Below are 16811 nucleotides of genomic sequence, written 5' to 3' on the forward strand. Positions count from 1 at the left end.
ACCGTAGGCTCCTCCACAGCATAGCTCTGCTCAGGGGGCCTGCAGAAACCGGGTCCCAACATGTACACTGTGGAAAAAGTCCACACAGGGAGTCATGGCTGCCTCTCCATCTCCTCAAGTCTGGAGCCAAGGGAAACCATTAGTGTGTGGGGTTCCAGGGTTGTCTGAACAAGATATTGGGTGGGCCAGTTAGTTTGAGCAAGGTGTTGGCTCCTTGCCCTCCCCAAATCAGGGGAAGCCATTGCCCTTCCCTTGGGGTACTAAACAAGGGCTGAAGAGCAAGGATTAAAGTTGACATGTTACATGTGCCATACAGGAACATGTCTGTGTGTGAGGGAAGAAGGGAAGGGATGAACAAACCAGTAGAGCCCGAGGATCAAGGCCAGGACTTGGGAGACCCATAACGGCTAGCCATCAGTTGTGAGGCCTCTGGGTTCTCTTTCCAGAAGCAGACCTGCCTGGGCAAGTCTGAGACTGGGCTTGGCCAGAATCTTGTCTGACTCTCGGTGGCTGAGATTCAACAAGGTGCCAGGAGGTGGCCTGTGAGGCCCTGCCACCATGAGTGCTGGAGGTGCTGGGGCCCTGTGTTTTCTTGTCCAGGGTCTGGATTTGGCTGGGAGAGTGAGATGTGGGCTCTGGAAAACAGAGACAAGAAGAAAGATGAGGAAGGTTTTGTCTGTTTTCAGTTGGAGCGGTCTGGGGTTGCTCTCCTGTCTATGTAGATTCCAGTCCCATTTGGTGCTATGAGAGCCCTCGTGGGCTGGTATGTTCTTGACTAGGAAGAGCTTCTGTCTGTTGGCTAGGGAACTGGAGTTTGAACTCTGGCCTAAGCTAGAGGCTTTTTGTTTGTTTTTTACATTTATTTTAAAAGTCTCTCTCTCTCTCTCTCTCTCTCTCTCTCTCTCTCTCTCTCTCTCTCTCTCTCTCTCTCTGTGTGTGTGTGTGTGTGTGTGATGTGAATGCATGTCACGTGTGTGTGCAGGTATCTGTGAGGAGGACAGGAGAAGTCACTGGATCCCCTGGAGCTGGGGTTACAGGGGTTGTGAGCCCCACAATGTGTATTCAGGGTGAACTTGTAGCATATGAAAGAGCAGCAAGCGCTCTTCACTGCTGAGCCACCTCTCCAGCCACAAGGGTAGAGCTTTATTCTAGGTTTTCTAGAGTAAAAATTGGGACAGTAGTGATAGCAGCCTCTCGGGTGACAGCCAGGTCAACGCTGATGATGGAAGGGAAGAGGCTATGTAAACTCCCAGAAAACAGCACCATTTTCAGCTCTGTCACTTACTTATCTTTCTCGCTCTTGATTCTAAGATGAGGACATGCTCCTTCCTAAACTGAGTTCCTCCTTATGGAACAGAAGAGGCAACGTTCCTCCTATGGATGTTTTTAAAAGATTTATTTATTTATTTTACATATATGAGTGCTCTCTATCTGCAGGTACACCTGCATGTCAGAAGAGGGCGTCAGATCCCAAAATAGATGGTTGTAAGCCACCATGTGGTTGCTGGGAATTGAACTCAGGACCTCTGTAAGAGCAGACAGTGCTCTTTTTTTTTTTCCGAGACAAGGTCTTTCTGTGTTAGCCTTGGCTATCCTGGACTCGCTTGGTAGACCAGGCTGGCCTCCTCTCCTCCTCCTTCTCCTCCTCTTCTTCTTCTCCTTCATCTTCTCTTCCTCCTCCATTTGTTTTGTTTTGTTTTTCTTGAGACAGGGCTTCTCTGTGTAGCCTGGCTGCCCTGGAACTTGCTCTGTATACCAGGCTGGCCTCGAACTCACAGAGACCCACCTACCTCTGCCTCTGGAGTACTGGGATTAAAGGCATGCACCACCACTGCCTGGCAAAAGGTTTTAATTATTATTTATGTCTATGAGCATTTTCCCTGCATGTGTGTCTACGTGACATGTGTGAGCAGTGCCCATAGATGGCGGAAGACAGCATTGGACTGTGAGTTGCCATTGTAGGTGCTGGAAATAGAACCTGATCCTTTGGAAGAGCAGCCAGTGCTTTAGCCTCTGAGTGAGCTACCTCTCCAACCCTAGCATGTCCCCCCCCCTTTTTTTTTTGGTTTTTCGAGACAGGGTTTCTCTGTGTAGCCCTGGCTGTCCTGGACTCGCTTTGTAGATCAGGCTGGCCTCGAACTCACAGTGATCCACCTGTCTCTGCCTCCTGAGTGCTGGGATTAAAGGCGTGAGCCACCACCGCCTGGCTAGCATGTCTCTTTTTAGAAGTTACAATCTATTACCTCTAGCACCTGTTTGCTAGTTTATTCTGTTTTCCAGGAGTTCCACTGAGCACACTACATGCTCTGTTCCCACCATCCCACAAGGTAGGTTCTTCGTATTGCTAAATAATCATCAGTGTCCTTATCTTAAACCCAGACCAGTCCAAATTCACATCATATACTCTTCATAACTCCCATGTGGACTTGAAAAAAAATGACTATCATGGAAAAAATTACCTTCTTTAGTGAGGTGTAGGTGGGTGGCATTTTTAGAGCTATTCTTAGGTGTGTCCTCTGGATTTGTGACTATGGCTCTTCCTTTGTTAGATTTGTGGTTCTTCTCAACTTCACGGAGCTGCAGAAAACCAATGAATTATTTACAGCAGCGAGGGGCATGGATGTCTGATGCTTCAAGCCCTGGATGATGAGAGATGATGGAGGAGGATGTGTTTGCAGCTCTTACTGACTACATTCAACTGCCTGTTGCACAATTAATTGGAGTGTAGGGTGTGGCTCAGGTTTGCACAGCACTTGAAGGCACATCTAACATCTAACCTCTATTTCAGTGTTCTCCTGTATGTGGGCAAGAGCCTAGCAAGGCTAACAGGAGGAGGCGTGAGTAGGGAACTGGCAGCCAGATACATAGTCAGTTCCAGAAGCACGACAGAGTGACAGGACTCAGGGATTATTAGAGTTTGTCTGTCTGTCTGTCTGTCTGTCTGTCTGTCTGTCTGTCTCTCTCTCTCTCTCTCTCTCTCTCTCTCTCTCTCTCTCTGTGTGTGTGTGTGTGTGTGTGTGTGTGTGTGTGTGTCTGCCTGTCTGTCCAGAGAGAACAGTCAGAGTTTCAGCTGCGCTGTTGAAAGAAGCTGCCTGTGTATCAAGGAGACTGAGGAGACATTTTAGGGTAAAGATCAGCAATACGTTGTTTGGTCATTTCTTTTAGTATTTATAGCATTAAGGTGTCCCCCCTCCCCTTGTGTGTTTGTGCAAATGCATGAGTGCTGGCACCTGACTCCAGAGCCTATGAATACTAAGCGCTTTCTCTACCACTGTGCTGTCCCTTCAGCCTCTCAAATATTCTCGTACTGTATAGGCACGTGGTTGAACCCTACAGGGAGGGCAACTTCCTGCAGTACAAGTGCTTTGGGATTTGGCTTATGAGGAAACCATTGAAAGAACACAGCTGAGATCAGAGAGCAAATCAGCAAGAAACAAGAACACGGCTCTGGAGTTCAGGGTGTAGCTCCTGAGAGACTCACCGCCTGGATTTTCTTTCGCAGCTGGGCATTAGCTCTGGAAAGACTTTTTGAAACTGAGTTCAGATAGTAGATGGCCAGACTGAAAGAGAAAAAAGCGTTCCCCCTATTGTCCTCAGGTATTAAAAAATGATAAGAAGCTGGGCCGTGGTGGTGCACGCCTTTAATCCCAGCACTCAGGAGGTAGAGGCAAGTGGATTGCTGTGAGTTCAAGGTCAGCCTGGTCTACAAAGTGAGTCCAGGATAGGCAAGGCTACAGAGAAACCCTGTCTCAAACAAAAACAAACAAACAAACAAGCAAACAGAAGAGACCAGTGGCATTGCCTGGAAGAGACCTGTCCAGCTGCCTGCCGGCTGAGTGACAAAGGTCCAGCTTTGTGAGGTGTCATCCACGCTGGGGTAGGTTTTGGTGATGCACTCGTCACTGAGCCATTTCTGTTCCTGTAAGTGACCCCACACCCCTACTCCTGTAAGTAACACTAATCAACTCACTGGTCCACATAGTTGGACTTTGGTGCTATTCTTAGTGAGTAGAGTTTGTTCACACTTCCTCAGGACTAGTGTCATGCAACATTCGGTATTGTCACAGTGACCCAACAGTAATACACCCAATGACTTACTCCTTCGAGCTAGCTCCAACTAAAGTTTCTAGAACTTCCCAAAGATAGTGAGTACCACCAGCTGGGGACCAAGCCTTCAGCAATGGTCCTCAGGAGATGCCTCCGTCCAAGTGTAACACACTCAGCTTCAGATCCCACAGCTCTTTGCTATTCCAATCAATCTGGCTGGTTGCAAATGCCCTAGACTCGTTACCTCTACGCAAGTAACTCTGGGGCACATTGTATCCTTGGGGTTTTCAGAAAGATTTACAGGAGACTCATCCACATAGCCATATCCTTCACTCTCCCTGCTCCCTGATAAACTACTTGTGTTTGGATCTGTCTCAGGGTCTACTTCTGGGGGAATCCAGACTAACAGAGTAAAATGAAAACCCCTGCCCAGAAAGCCTCAGCAACAAGGAGAAGTTTCCACGAGGCAGAGCCGGGCGCCCTGGGTAACTTACAACATCAGCAGGATGGCTGGGATGATCAGGCCTGGATTGGCAAGGAATGCAAAGATCTTGCCCAGGAACTTAGGAAAATCATTTTCAATGGTCTCGTGCAGGACATCATACATTCTGTTTTTCCCACTAGAGAGAGGACAGGACACGTTATAGTGTGCGCAAAGCTCCCATGGTACGCGCAGTCATGTCCTTGACCCCAATGGTTCCAAAGCTGCCACGCACCACTGCTTTTCTGAGAGAACCAGAGCTCTGCTCCGAATGGACCAAGAAAGAAGAGGCCAGGAGGAGCTGCCACTCTGTCTAGGACAGGCATCTGGGGCTGGCGAACAGCACCCACTAGCTTCCTGCCCTCAGATTCTCACAGACCCTCAAACTACACTGCTCTGCTGTGTTTGACAGAAAAAGTGGATTTTCTCACACATTCTTTTTTCCTATAGGGAACAGGGTCTTGCTATGCTGCCCGGTCTATTCCAGAAGTCCAGGCCTCGAGTGGTGCTTCTACCTCAGTCTCCAAGTGGCTGGTACCATAGCCATACATCTCTGTCCCGTACGTCTGCATATATTCTACGGGAAGAAAATTGTCTATGATTTAGTCATAAGACAAGCATGGACTCCTCTAGGCTCCTTGGCCTGGAAGCAGTGCTCTAATGTGGTGGAAATGTCACAGAATCTCTAAAATATATACAGTCAATATTCCAGCCGGGAAACTGGAGTGTCCCAGGATGGGCTACTGCACTAGTTACAATAATAGCCTCATTTTCTCTCTAATTCTTTAGAATTATCATGAAGATTGACTCTAAAAATGCTTCCCAGTGACACCTAGATACTGGGGGGATCTTGAATAGTAATTTTGCTATGAAGTAGACTTAAGTTTGAAGATTCTGGTTCAAATTCTTTTTTTATAGAGCACATGATCTATCTATCTACCTATCATCTATTTATCTATCTATCATCCATTTTCTATCATCCATCCACCGATCTCCTGTCTATCTATGGATGCATGTGTGTGCCTGTGCATATGGAGCTCTGGTGTTGGTGTCAGGAGTCTTTCTCAAATGTTCCTCTCCCTTACTTGATTTTTTTTTTTTTTTTTTTTTGGTTTCTCGAGACAGAGTCTCTCTGTGTAGCCTTGGCTGTCCTGGACTCACTTTGTAGACCAGGCTGGCCTCAAACTCACAGCGATCCACCTGCCTCTGCCTCCCAAGTGCTGGGTCTGCCTCCCAAGTGCTGGGCTCTCCCTTACTTGAAACAGGGTCTTTCAAACCCAAAGCTTAGCCAGTACGGCTAGTTTATGTAGCCAGCTTTCTCTGAGAATCCTTCAGAGGCTGGGCCTGCAGGGGAAGCCATACCTACCCGGCATTTATGGGGTCCTGGGGGGCCTGGCTTGAGCAGCAAGCATTTCAATGGTCAAGGCATTTCCCCATGCTCTTTAAGACTGCATTCATATCCACTAGAGTTATCCCATCAAATGTGACCATTGAAATAATAGAAAAAGTAATTAAAGTGAAAAATTTGCTTTTTAGACTAATATTTCAAGTGTCCACCCAGTATATTAGGAAGACTGTGGTGGAAGAGTGGATATAAAGTGCTCTCACTATTGGAAATGCTGAGCTCTTTTTCCCCCCAGAGACAGGGGTTCTCTGGGTAGCCCTGGCTGTCCTGGAATTCGCTTTGTAGACCAGGCTGGCCTCGAACTCACAGAGATCTGCCTGCCTCTGCCTCCTCCTTTTCGAGTGCTGGGATTACAGATGCGCACCACTGTGCCCAGCTCTTTTTCTTCACTTTTTTTTTTTTTGGAAGTGATAAGCTTTAATCTCTGGAGAAGCTGCTGAAACTTTCTTTGCTCTAGTTTTCACATAGCTCTATAGGTACTAAGGCAGGATGCTAACACCGTTAGAGGGACAGCCAAAGCCAGCGGGAGCTGAGGATAGCACTGTTAAACTGTGTCCTGTAATCTAATAGTCAGCATGTTTAGTTTTCTCTGTGCAAAGATCAGATTGACATATCAATTTGTCCTCAGGGACAAATCAGCTTGTCACCTGTAAGCTAAAATAGTTTTCTTTCTTTCTTTCTAATTATTACATTTTTTAAGTGGTTGGAAAAAAATCAAGCATAATACCTTATGACATACAAAAACTGAAGTATGATTATTTTACATTTCATTTCACTGTCTATAAACTTTTGCTGGAGCACAGCCATGCTCATTCATTGGTACAGTGTATATGGCTGAGCTATAATGGTGTATCACACACACACACACACACACACACACACACGCATGCACACACACACACATGCACACACACATATACAATGGTATACATATATTTTTCCTATAATCACAGAGCTGAGCAGTTGCATCAGGGACCATGTGTGGCTGTTTCATCACTAGGCACTGCTGTGTTGCATGCCAGTAGCCCCAGCATTTGGGAAGCTGAGGCAGGGGGATCATGTAGACACTCTGTCTCGACAACCAATCTGCAACATGTCATGATATTTGGTTTATTTTTTTTAATTAGTAGTACATATCATGAAGAAATAATAAAAAAGGGAAATTGAAATATTATGGTTTTAAGTCAAGGCTGATGGTTATTTTCTCTTTGAAGTGTTAGTGTGGTGGCTGACATGACAATTTAGCATGCCAGTGGGTTAATGCAACATACATGTACTGTCTTACAGCTCTGAAGGCCAGACACCAACAATGGTTCCATTGGGTTAACCTAAGCTGTTGTTAGGGCCACAATCTCCGAGGGAATCCACAGAAGAGTATATTCTTCGCGTCCCTTGGCTCAAGTCCCCTTCTGTCATCTATAGGGCCAGTGTCATGGATTTTCAAATCTTTCTCTGCCTTCACAGTCACCCTGACCTCTGTCCTTATTTGATGGTGTCTCTCACTTGTGACCTCACATCTTGGGCTGCTGTCATTCACGGTAGAAATTAAAGTGTGAGGGGCTGGAGAGATGGCTCAGAGGTTAAGAGCACTGCCTGCTCTTCCAGAGGTCATGAGTTCAGTTCCCAGCAACCACATGGTGGCTCACAACCATCTGTAATGTGACCTGATGCCCTCTTCTGGCCTGCGGGTGTACATGCAGACATAATAAAATATTTTTTTAAGAAAAGAAATTAAAGCGTGAGTGGATGCATGCAGAAGAGGCAATGCCAGGGACAGCCTTGCTTTCTAACAAGTTACTCTTCCATTAACTAATCCGGTTCACAAGTGAGAGCTCGCTCACAACCATGATTGCTAGACCAATTTCATGAGAGAATGGCACTGCTGTTGTGTAATTAATCCCCATCTAAAGTCCAGGCTTTGTCAAGTTGACATAATGGCAGCCGGATTTCAACATTAGTTTCAGAGGCAATGAATCATACTCAAGCCTTAGTAACTTCCAAAGTTTAAAATATACACTGTCGGGCACCTTACAGATAGACAGTTATCCAATGCTTAGTGCAGCGTCTCCCCCCTGATGGTGGCATTATAAGCACTAAATATGTTCCTCATTAGCGACTGTCCCAACCTAGGCTTTTAGCGATTGTCCCAACCTAGGCTTTTAGAATGAATACCTTGGCTGCCTCCACATCACTACCTCTGCTTTCACTGGCAAGCATGTGGCCATTTGGGAGGTCCTTGGCACCTTTCTTCCTTTTTTTTTTCCTCCTTCTTGTCAATTGCAAACGCTGCTGGTACAATCTCAACAAACCCAGACTGAGACGGGAGGGTCAATCAAAGCCATCCTGTTTCCCTTACAAGTAAAAGAAAAACAAACAAACAAACAAAACACCTGGGCTACAAACACAGACAAATGACTTGAGGACCCGGGGGCAGCTCTTCTCTCCCGTGACGGACACTGCGGTCCTTCCTCCTTGAATTCCACCGCTTTCAGACTGCTTATTCTCTTCTCTCAAAGATAAGTGAACTCATGAGGGAAGGAGTTGAAATAGACACGCATACATGCATCATGTTGTTATTCATATGAAAGCGAGCAGCACGCCTCAGAATCCTGAGTACACTACATTGATCTAAATCTGCTGCAGACGGCTAAAGACTTGGCTCACGGGCCACAGAAAACGCCTGAGCCCATAACCCAACATTCCTAGCTCCCGCCTTACTGTGTTCCTGATTCGCACACCTGGATACATGCACATTGAGTAGCTTACAAGCTGCTTTGGAGAGAGCAGATCAAATATTGGCCGAGATGAAGCCCAGGTTCACAGACTAGTTCTGTGGGCAGATGTAGAATGCTTAAAAATCGGAATGAATGTTTAAGTGAAAGAGGTGGCTGGTTCCAAATCAATGTTCAGGTTTTCATGAGGATCTGAAGAGCCTGTAATAATGGGCCATGGTTTTCATGGTGATAGCTGCTGAGGTGAGCAGCAACTGTCCTCAACTTGGGTAGAGCTCAGGCTTAACAGGGTCACAGATGGTCTTACTAAAGACCTACAGGGTGCTCTGAGCACTTTACAAAGAACAACATATTAGATCCTTAAAACAGCCCGATGGACTAAACTTTACCAGAATTTCCATCTTTTAGGAAATGAATCTGTACAGAGCTCAGAGCTGATCCTTAAAACAGCCTTATGGGCTAAACTTTACCAGAATTTCCATCTTTTAGGAAATGAGTCTGTACAGAGTTCAGAACTGATCAGTGGAAGAGTGGCCACTTAAATCTGCTCTCTATGGCAGGTGATTTTTCTGCAAGGACCCAAACGATTCCATTTTTAGCTGTGTAAGTAGGATGGCTTTCACTTCAACCCCACAGTCCTACTGCTGCCATAAAGAAGTGCCCATGGGTAAACACAAGCACAGTGATATGGCTGTGCTCCAATAAAACTTTATTCACAAAACCAGCAGGTGTTTCGGTTTTGTTCCAAAGGGCATACATAGCCCTCCACCTTCCACTGTGATTGTATGCTATGTGCCGCTAACCACCTCAGTCATTTGTGTTGCCTGCTGGGGCCCCCGTAGGCTTTTAGTGGGGTCCAAACCCTAACTTCTTCCCTGTGCGACTCGATTTCTGTGGGGTGGCTTTGAACTCTGAGTCTCCTTTGAACACTGACCACAAGGCAGTTATTTTCTTCCAGACACAGAGTAAACGCAGTGAGAGGGAGAAGGCATCTCTTTGTGGATCTTCTGTCCTTTGGGAGAAAGTAATACGATAAACAAGGAAAAGACGCAACATGTTTGATCTGTTTGCTTAGTGAGATGTGTTTGGATTCGAACTCAGGCTTCTACTGTCTCAGTTTTCTGAGTGCTGGGTTATAGCCGGGAGTCACCATGCCCAACCAGGAACACAGTCTGGCTGTCCTAGACTTACTTTGTAGACCAGGCTGCCATAAAATTCACAGTGATCCGCCTGCCTCTGCCTCCCAAGTGCTGGAATTAAAGGCGTGCACCACCACGCCCAGCACATGCTTTTTTTTTTTTGCGGGTAAAAAGGATATAAACAGAAATAAGTCTCTCTCTCTCTCTCTCTCTCTCTCTCTCTCTCTCTCTCTCTCTCTCTCTCTCTCTCTGTGTGTGTGTGTGTGTGTGTGTGTGTGTGTGTGTGTGTGTGTGTGTGCATGCATTTCAGCTGGGAACTCTAGCAAAGGCTCCTCTTTGTGGAGGCTGGAACCATGTTTCTTCCCTGAGTTTCAGGTGAGCTCTCTTTTCCTATGATCTAATATAGGTTGCCAGGGACACCCAGGAAAGTAGATATGGCAAAAGGGACACAAATGTCAAGAAACAAGCATGACGCAGGCCAAGGAGCCATCTTTCCTGGGCACAGATGGACAGCCTGAGAATGTGGTGACAGTGCCTGCGTCCAGGCTTCCTTAGGAAGAAACTGAGTCTTTTTTCACACGATTATTCCCTCACTCTGGCCTCTCTAGTCTCCTACACCTTTCTACTCTGACTGCTACCTTCTCTCTTCTGTGTAGCCTTTTTTTTTTTTTGATGTATTTTATTACATGTACAGTGTTCTGCCTGCATGTACAACTGCAGCCCAGAAGAGGGCACCAGATCTCATTATAGATGGCTGTGAGCCACCATGTGGTTGCTGGGAATTGAACTCAGGACCTCTGGAAGAGCAGCCAGTGCTCTTAACCTCTGAGCCATCTCTCCAGCCCCGCTGTGTAGACTCTTATTTGACCAGATCATGCTCTGACAGGACACCCCATTGAATACCTCTTCTAAGTTCTGTCAGCTTCAGGCCCATCTTAAGCAGAAAAGGAGACCATCAGCTTTCCCCCCAGGACACTTCACACTGGCATGCAGGGCTGACCCTAGAGGCGGTGAGCACACCCACTTTAGTCAGAGGAGATACTTGCTCTTGGGATCATGCAAGGGCTGTTCATGGCCCTTCACACTGCCTTACCCCATTTCTTGTCTGGGATAGGTATTCATCAAGGGTGAGAACACTAGTTTATCCATGTTAACTTATAAGATAGTTGAGGAGGACACATAGAAAACTTCTAACTAGAAGAACTTCGTAAAAGAGTACCATGCTCCAAGCACCTTTAGTTCTAGAATTTTTTTTTTTTTTTTTTTTTTTTTTTTAGGGAGTAGAGGGATTTGTTTGCAGTGGATCACATATTTATAAAGATAATAGTCAATACGCGTTATTGTTCACTCTACCTCCTTATGTAACTATACCCAATCTCCCAGCAAACCTTCATTTCTAGCAGTGTTCTATAGACTGTGGGGACCAAGTTGAGAGTCTCCATCAAGACCAGCTATACTTGATTCACATCTGGATGGAGGCTACAGTACCCTCCATCATATATCCTGTGCTAAGATAATCATAGGTGGCAGATTATCTACTGTTAGACGGTTATACTGGACCATCTAATACGGCAGCCAGGCATTTGTGGTTGTTAAAATCAAAATTACAATGAAAAAAAATGAGAAATTAGCTTTCCCAGTTCTCCTCTTCGAGCATTCAGTGGCTGCCTGCTACCACATGGAGCACCTCCCTCCTTACAGAAAACGTGCTGAAGGGCTCTGATGGTTGACCCAAAGCCCCAAAGCCTCTTACAGGCCGGCACGAGAAACCACAACTGGCATTCTGACCCAGGAGAAGAACTGTCCCCAGCAACAAAGAGTGCACCTGAAGGGGCCACAGTCAAACGAGGGCGGAAGGCACATGACGGTGTAGGCCACGGGCAGAAGGCTGAGGAAGAGCACCAGCAGCAGCAGGCCCATGTAGAAGTTGTTGGATCTGGAAGCTTTAAACACACGCTCGTGGGGCACGTTGCTGCTCATCACCGCCCAGCACTGGAAGTACATGGAGGTCAACAGGCGCAGGACATTGATGCCCACCAATCCCGGAGCATAGAAGGAGCCCATCCTGAAAGGTCAGAAACAGGATACCTGGTTGGCCAGGCAGCAGGAAAGGCGAGGGAAGGCTAGCAGAAGGTAACGGGATGGACTAGGGGCATGCAGTCAAGCTACTTTCCTGAAGGGCCTGAGAGCAGAGGCCTTCTGTTTAGCCAAGACATTTGCTATCAGGATGGAAGCATCCAGTCCCCTGGAGAGAGAGCTAACTCTGGGCACTACTGGCTGGGACCCTGGCCAGGATTTTTATCACTGCTTGCCTAGGAAGCATCAGCAGATCACATGGTCTCTGGACCATGCCAGCCCTACTGGCAGACAGTGGTTTGCAGACATCTTTGCATCTCCAGAGGCTGACGTCATGCAGACTCCGGAGGAGGAAGTTCCTTCCTTCCTTCACCACCGTCCTCTTCTCCCCCCCCCAGAACCTATCTTTCTCTTTTCTTCTCCTTTCCCCTTTCTTCTTCTCTTTCTTCCCCTTTCCTTTTTTCTTTCTTCCTCCCTCTCTTCCTCTCTCTCCCCCTTTTCCTTCCTCTCCCCTCTCTCCCCGTTTCTACTTTCTCTGTAGCACACTGGTTAGCTAGAAAGTTCTCTGCTTCTCACGCTGGTCTGCTCATCAGGAAGAGGGAGCTGGGAGTGGTGGTGGTGGGGGGCATTTGCTGGTCCCCTCCAGGCTTGTTGAGAGACAACGTTAGAGATTTTATTTTGGTTTTTTTTTTCACTCCCCAAATTATATGTTCCTCAGATGGGAGAGAAAACTCACCAGATCATTCCTTGGTTGAAGATCAAACCCAGCACATTTCCACTGATGTCAAACTCGGCATATGAGGGCTAGAGAGAGAGAGAGCAAGGGGAAGAGGCGGGAGTGAGCAAGCAAACGTCAGATGATACCAACTAGATACTACCACAAGTCAAGACAGTGCACCCCAAAATGCCTGCCTGAGGTTCAGGGTCCTGGTTTGTTTGTTTGTATTGTCAATTTTCATTTCTTTTCTTTTTGTTTTTTTTCAAGACAGGGTTTCCCTGTGTAGCCTTGGCTATCCTGAACTCACTATGTAGACCAGGCTGGCCTTGAACTCACAGCGATTCACCTGCCTCTGCCTCCCAAGTGTTGGGATTAAAGGTGTGCCCCACCACTGCCCGGCTATATTGTTAATTTTCAACACTGTCACTACATAGCTCACGCCGGCCTCAAATTTATGGTCATCCCTATGCCTCAACTTCTTAAACTCTGAGGTTAAAGCATCATACTCGGTAGTAGGGTTTTGGTTCTTTAATAGGATTTTGACATGTATCTATTTTGAGACATGGTTCTTGTAGCCCAGGCTGGCCTCTAAGATGTAACATAGCTAGAACTTCTGATTCTTTTGCCTACAACTCCTAAGTGCCAGGATTACAGGTGTGTGCTACCATACTAGGTTTATGCAGTGCTGGGGATTGAACCCAGGATCTCTGGCATGCTAGGCAAGTGTCCTACCAACTGGACTATATCCCCATCCTTGCTTTCAACTTTTGAAGAAAAGTTTTGAAGTTTTTAATTTAATGATTTTTATTTTATGTGTATTGATGCTTTGCCTGTGCCGGTGTCTGTCCACCACATATGTGTAGCGCCCTCAGAAGCCAGCAGAGGGCGCCAGATCCCCTGGAGCAGACACTGTCAGCTGCTGTGTGGGTGCTGGAAGATTAAGGCAGGTCCTTGCAAGAGCAACAGTGCTCTTAACTGCTCACCCATCTTCTCAGCCCCCAGAGTTTTGAAGTTATTAGAACTGAGGCTTTTTGTAACAAGAGCAGCAACAACAAATTGTATTTTTACCTCTCCAGGCTGCAGCCCGATTCTTTGTCTTGGAGAGGAATTTATCTCCTAAGAATACATTTCGTCCATGTTTTAATCAGAAATTTACCTCAAAATTATAATCAACGGAGAAAGCAAATGAAATTAATGAAATGCAAATAATGAGCTGAGAAACAAAGTGAGAAGGCAGCTTTAAAACAAGCACAGAGGAAGCATTCTCTACCCGCCTTCCCCCTCCCCTGCCTCGATCTCTACCCGCCTTCCCCTTCCCCTGCCTCCAGGTTGACAAGAGTTTGCAGAAAGAGCACAAATGACTTCAGATCGGAAGCTGATTATTTCATAGCTTGGTTCTCCACGGGTATTTGAAAGGACACCGAGCGTGCGAGTGCTGAGTCCTCATGATGCACTCAGGTCTGCTTCCCGTTTGTCTCCCGAGCGGAGACACGGACAACAGGTGTGAGGACAGTGAGAGGACAGGAGAGAGGGGGTGGCCAGCGAGGCACGGTGCAAAGGAGCAAAGACGCATAATTTATGCGCTGGAGAAATGGATGTAAAACACTTAAAATTTAACTAATATTACAGAAACAGGTCTGGAGAGATGGCTCGGCGCTTAAGAGCACTCACTGCTCTTCCGAGGGACCCATGTTCAGTTCCCAGCACCTACCTCTGCCAGCTCACAAGAGTCTGTAACTCCAGTACCAGGGAGTCCAACGCCCTCTGGCCTCCGTGGGAATTGTAAGCATGTGGTGCACATACATGCACACAGGTGTACACACATGTACATAAAATCAATCAATCTTAAAAACAAACAAAACCCCCAAATAGTAAAAAAAAAAAAAAAAAAATCCTCATCTACTGTTTTTGGTGTCCTGCTCAGAATGATATTTTCTCACTCCCAAGATTATAAGTGTATAAATGTATTTTAAATGAAAATCTTGATTTATGTTTCCATTTTCAAGCTAGGTATCATGGGATATGCCTATAATCCCAGCACTATGGAGGCTAGATAGGAGGATTGCTGTGAGTTTGAGGCTATCCTGGGCTACATGACCAGAGATACATAGAAAGACCTTTTCTCAAAACAAAACAAACAAAACCCCAAATCTCCTCCCCTAAAATCTTTGATTGCCCTATAATTAATTTATTTAGGTGAAGTGAAGGATATGGTTCTCTCCCCATCCACAGATCATTTTTATAAAGGTTCCTGTTTTTGTTTTTTTGAGACAGGGTTTCTCTACGTAGCCCTGGTTGTACCAGACTCACTTTGTAGACCAGGCTGGCCTCAAACTCACAGCGATCCGCCTGGCTCTGCCTCCCGAGTACTGGGATTAAAGGCATGAGCCACCACGCCTGGCTAAAAACGTTTTAAAAAACATTTTATTTATATTGCCTGCATATATGTTTGTGCACCATGTGTGTGTCTGGTGCCCTCAGAGACCAGAAGTGGGTGTCTGATCCACTGGGACTGGAGTTATAGACAGTTGGGAGCTGCCATGTGGATTCTGGGAATTGAACCGAGGTTCTCTGGAAGGGCAGCCAGTGCTCTTAACCAGTGAGCCGTCTCCCCAGCCCTTATAAGCTTATTTTTATGTAATGCTTCTTTTCCTTATAGCTTTCCCCCATAGCTTATATTCTGTTCCATTGGCAAGCATGCTTTTTCCAATTCCAGTTTTAGTTACTGCAGTGTCGTCATACTTTTCCTTTTTGGAATCGGGTCTCACTATATAACCCAGGCTAGCTCCTGATCCTCTCGCATTTTTTTTGTACGTATGTGTATGTGAGTGTGATACTTGGGCACCTATGTGCGTGTGTGTGTGTGTGTGTGTGTGTGTGTGTGTGTGCATGCAGCTGTATGTGTACATATTTCTCACTTTCTGCTTCATTTCTTTGAGACAAGGGCTTTCATGGAGCCTGAAGCTGGGCTGGCAGCCAGCAGACCCCCATGATCCCCAGTGTTCATCTTACAGGTGTGCACATGATCCTGTGTGGCTTTCTTTTCTTTTTGGTTTTTCAAGACAGGGTTTCTTGTGTAGCCCTGGCTGTCCTGGAATCGATTTGTAGACCAAGCTGGCCTGGAACACACAGAGATCCTCCTGTCTCTGCCTCCTGAGTGCTGGGATTAAAGGCGTGTGCCTCTGTGCCTGGTGGCCCGGTGTGGCTTTCCACATGGGTGCTGGGATCTGAACTCAGGTCCTTGTGCTTGTAAAACAAGTGCTCATACCTACTGACCCATATATCCAACTGCCAAGCCTGGCTTCATAAGATATCTCAATAGAGTGGTCAGTACAGACCCTTTTTCTTTCCAAAGAGTTTTCCTAGCCAGCTGTGGTGGTGCATGCCTTTGAACCCAGCACTCTGGGAGGCAGAGGCAGGTGGATCTCTGTGAGTTCAAGACCAGCCTGGTCTACAAAGTGAGTCCAAGACAGCTGAGGCTGCACAGAGAAACCATGTCTCAGAAAAAAAAGTTTTCCTATATGTTTTACGTGTTTAATTTTTTTTTTTACCAGATTTTACTATAACTTTGCAATCTTGTCGAATTTAGAAATTAATTTGAAGACAGCAATCCTGTGTCTTCCTATCAAAGATGTCATCACTTTTTTTTTTTGTTTTTTGTTTTTTTGGTTGTTTTTTGAGACAGGGTTTCTCTGTGGAGCCCTGGCTGTGCTGGACTCACTTTGTAGACCAGGCTGACCTTGAACTCACAGCGATCCGCCTGCCTCGGCCTCCCGAGTGCTGGGATTAAAGGCGTGCACCACCACGCCCGGCCGATGTCATCACTTTTTAGCACAGCAGTCCTACATCATTTTTCTCAGGCACAGACACAAAGTTTTGCTGGTGCCAAGGAGCTGTTGAATAGGCTTATTTAAAACGTATGCCAGAAGTCTGTACTGTGGCCCTTAGGTGTCAGGCACCTACAGGCCAGGGTGAGAGCGACATAGGTAACCAAGATACGGAGTCTTTCACCAGAAGTTCCGGTAAGTCCTTGCCCCAACATGGTTAATGAGAAGTATAATGAGATGTTGTGGACGAGATATGCACTGGGCCAGCGAGTGGGCCTGGGGTTCTGGCAATTCATAGAAGGTCATCGTAAGGAGAAAACGGCATATGCTCAGGATGAGCATTTCACCAGGTAGGTGGGGAAGAGGGGCTCTCAGGAGGAAGAGGA

At 46.4% G+C, this 16811-nt stretch overlaps 1 protein-coding gene across 1 annotated transcript in view; it reads right to left on the bottom strand.

Moving 5' to 3' along the window:
• Nucleotides 1–283: 283 nt before the first annotated feature.
• The window catches only part of TMC2 (transmembrane channel like 2), a gene marked incomplete at its 5' end in the record, with an annotated part of 53942 nt that continues 37414 nt past the window's right edge, over nucleotides 284–16811 (bottom strand). Inside the window, 6 exons of the mRNA XM_084774529.1 lie at nucleotides 284–635; nucleotides 2460–2577; nucleotides 3482–3560; nucleotides 4542–4667; nucleotides 11630–11869; nucleotides 12617–12684. Of these exons, the coding sequence (XP_084630655.1) occupies nucleotides 415–635; nucleotides 2460–2577; nucleotides 3482–3560; nucleotides 4542–4667; nucleotides 11630–11869; nucleotides 12617–12684 (852 nt within the window). The 3' untranslated portion in view covers nucleotides 284–414. The remainder of the gene's footprint in view (nucleotides 636–2459; nucleotides 2578–3481; nucleotides 3561–4541; nucleotides 4668–11629; nucleotides 11870–12616; nucleotides 12685–16811) is intronic.

Source organism: Acomys minous (assembly GCF_964271855.1).
Source record: "Acomys minous genome assembly, chromosome: 3".
Taxonomy (NCBI): Eukaryota; Metazoa; Chordata; class Mammalia; order Rodentia; family Muridae; genus Acomys; species Acomys minous.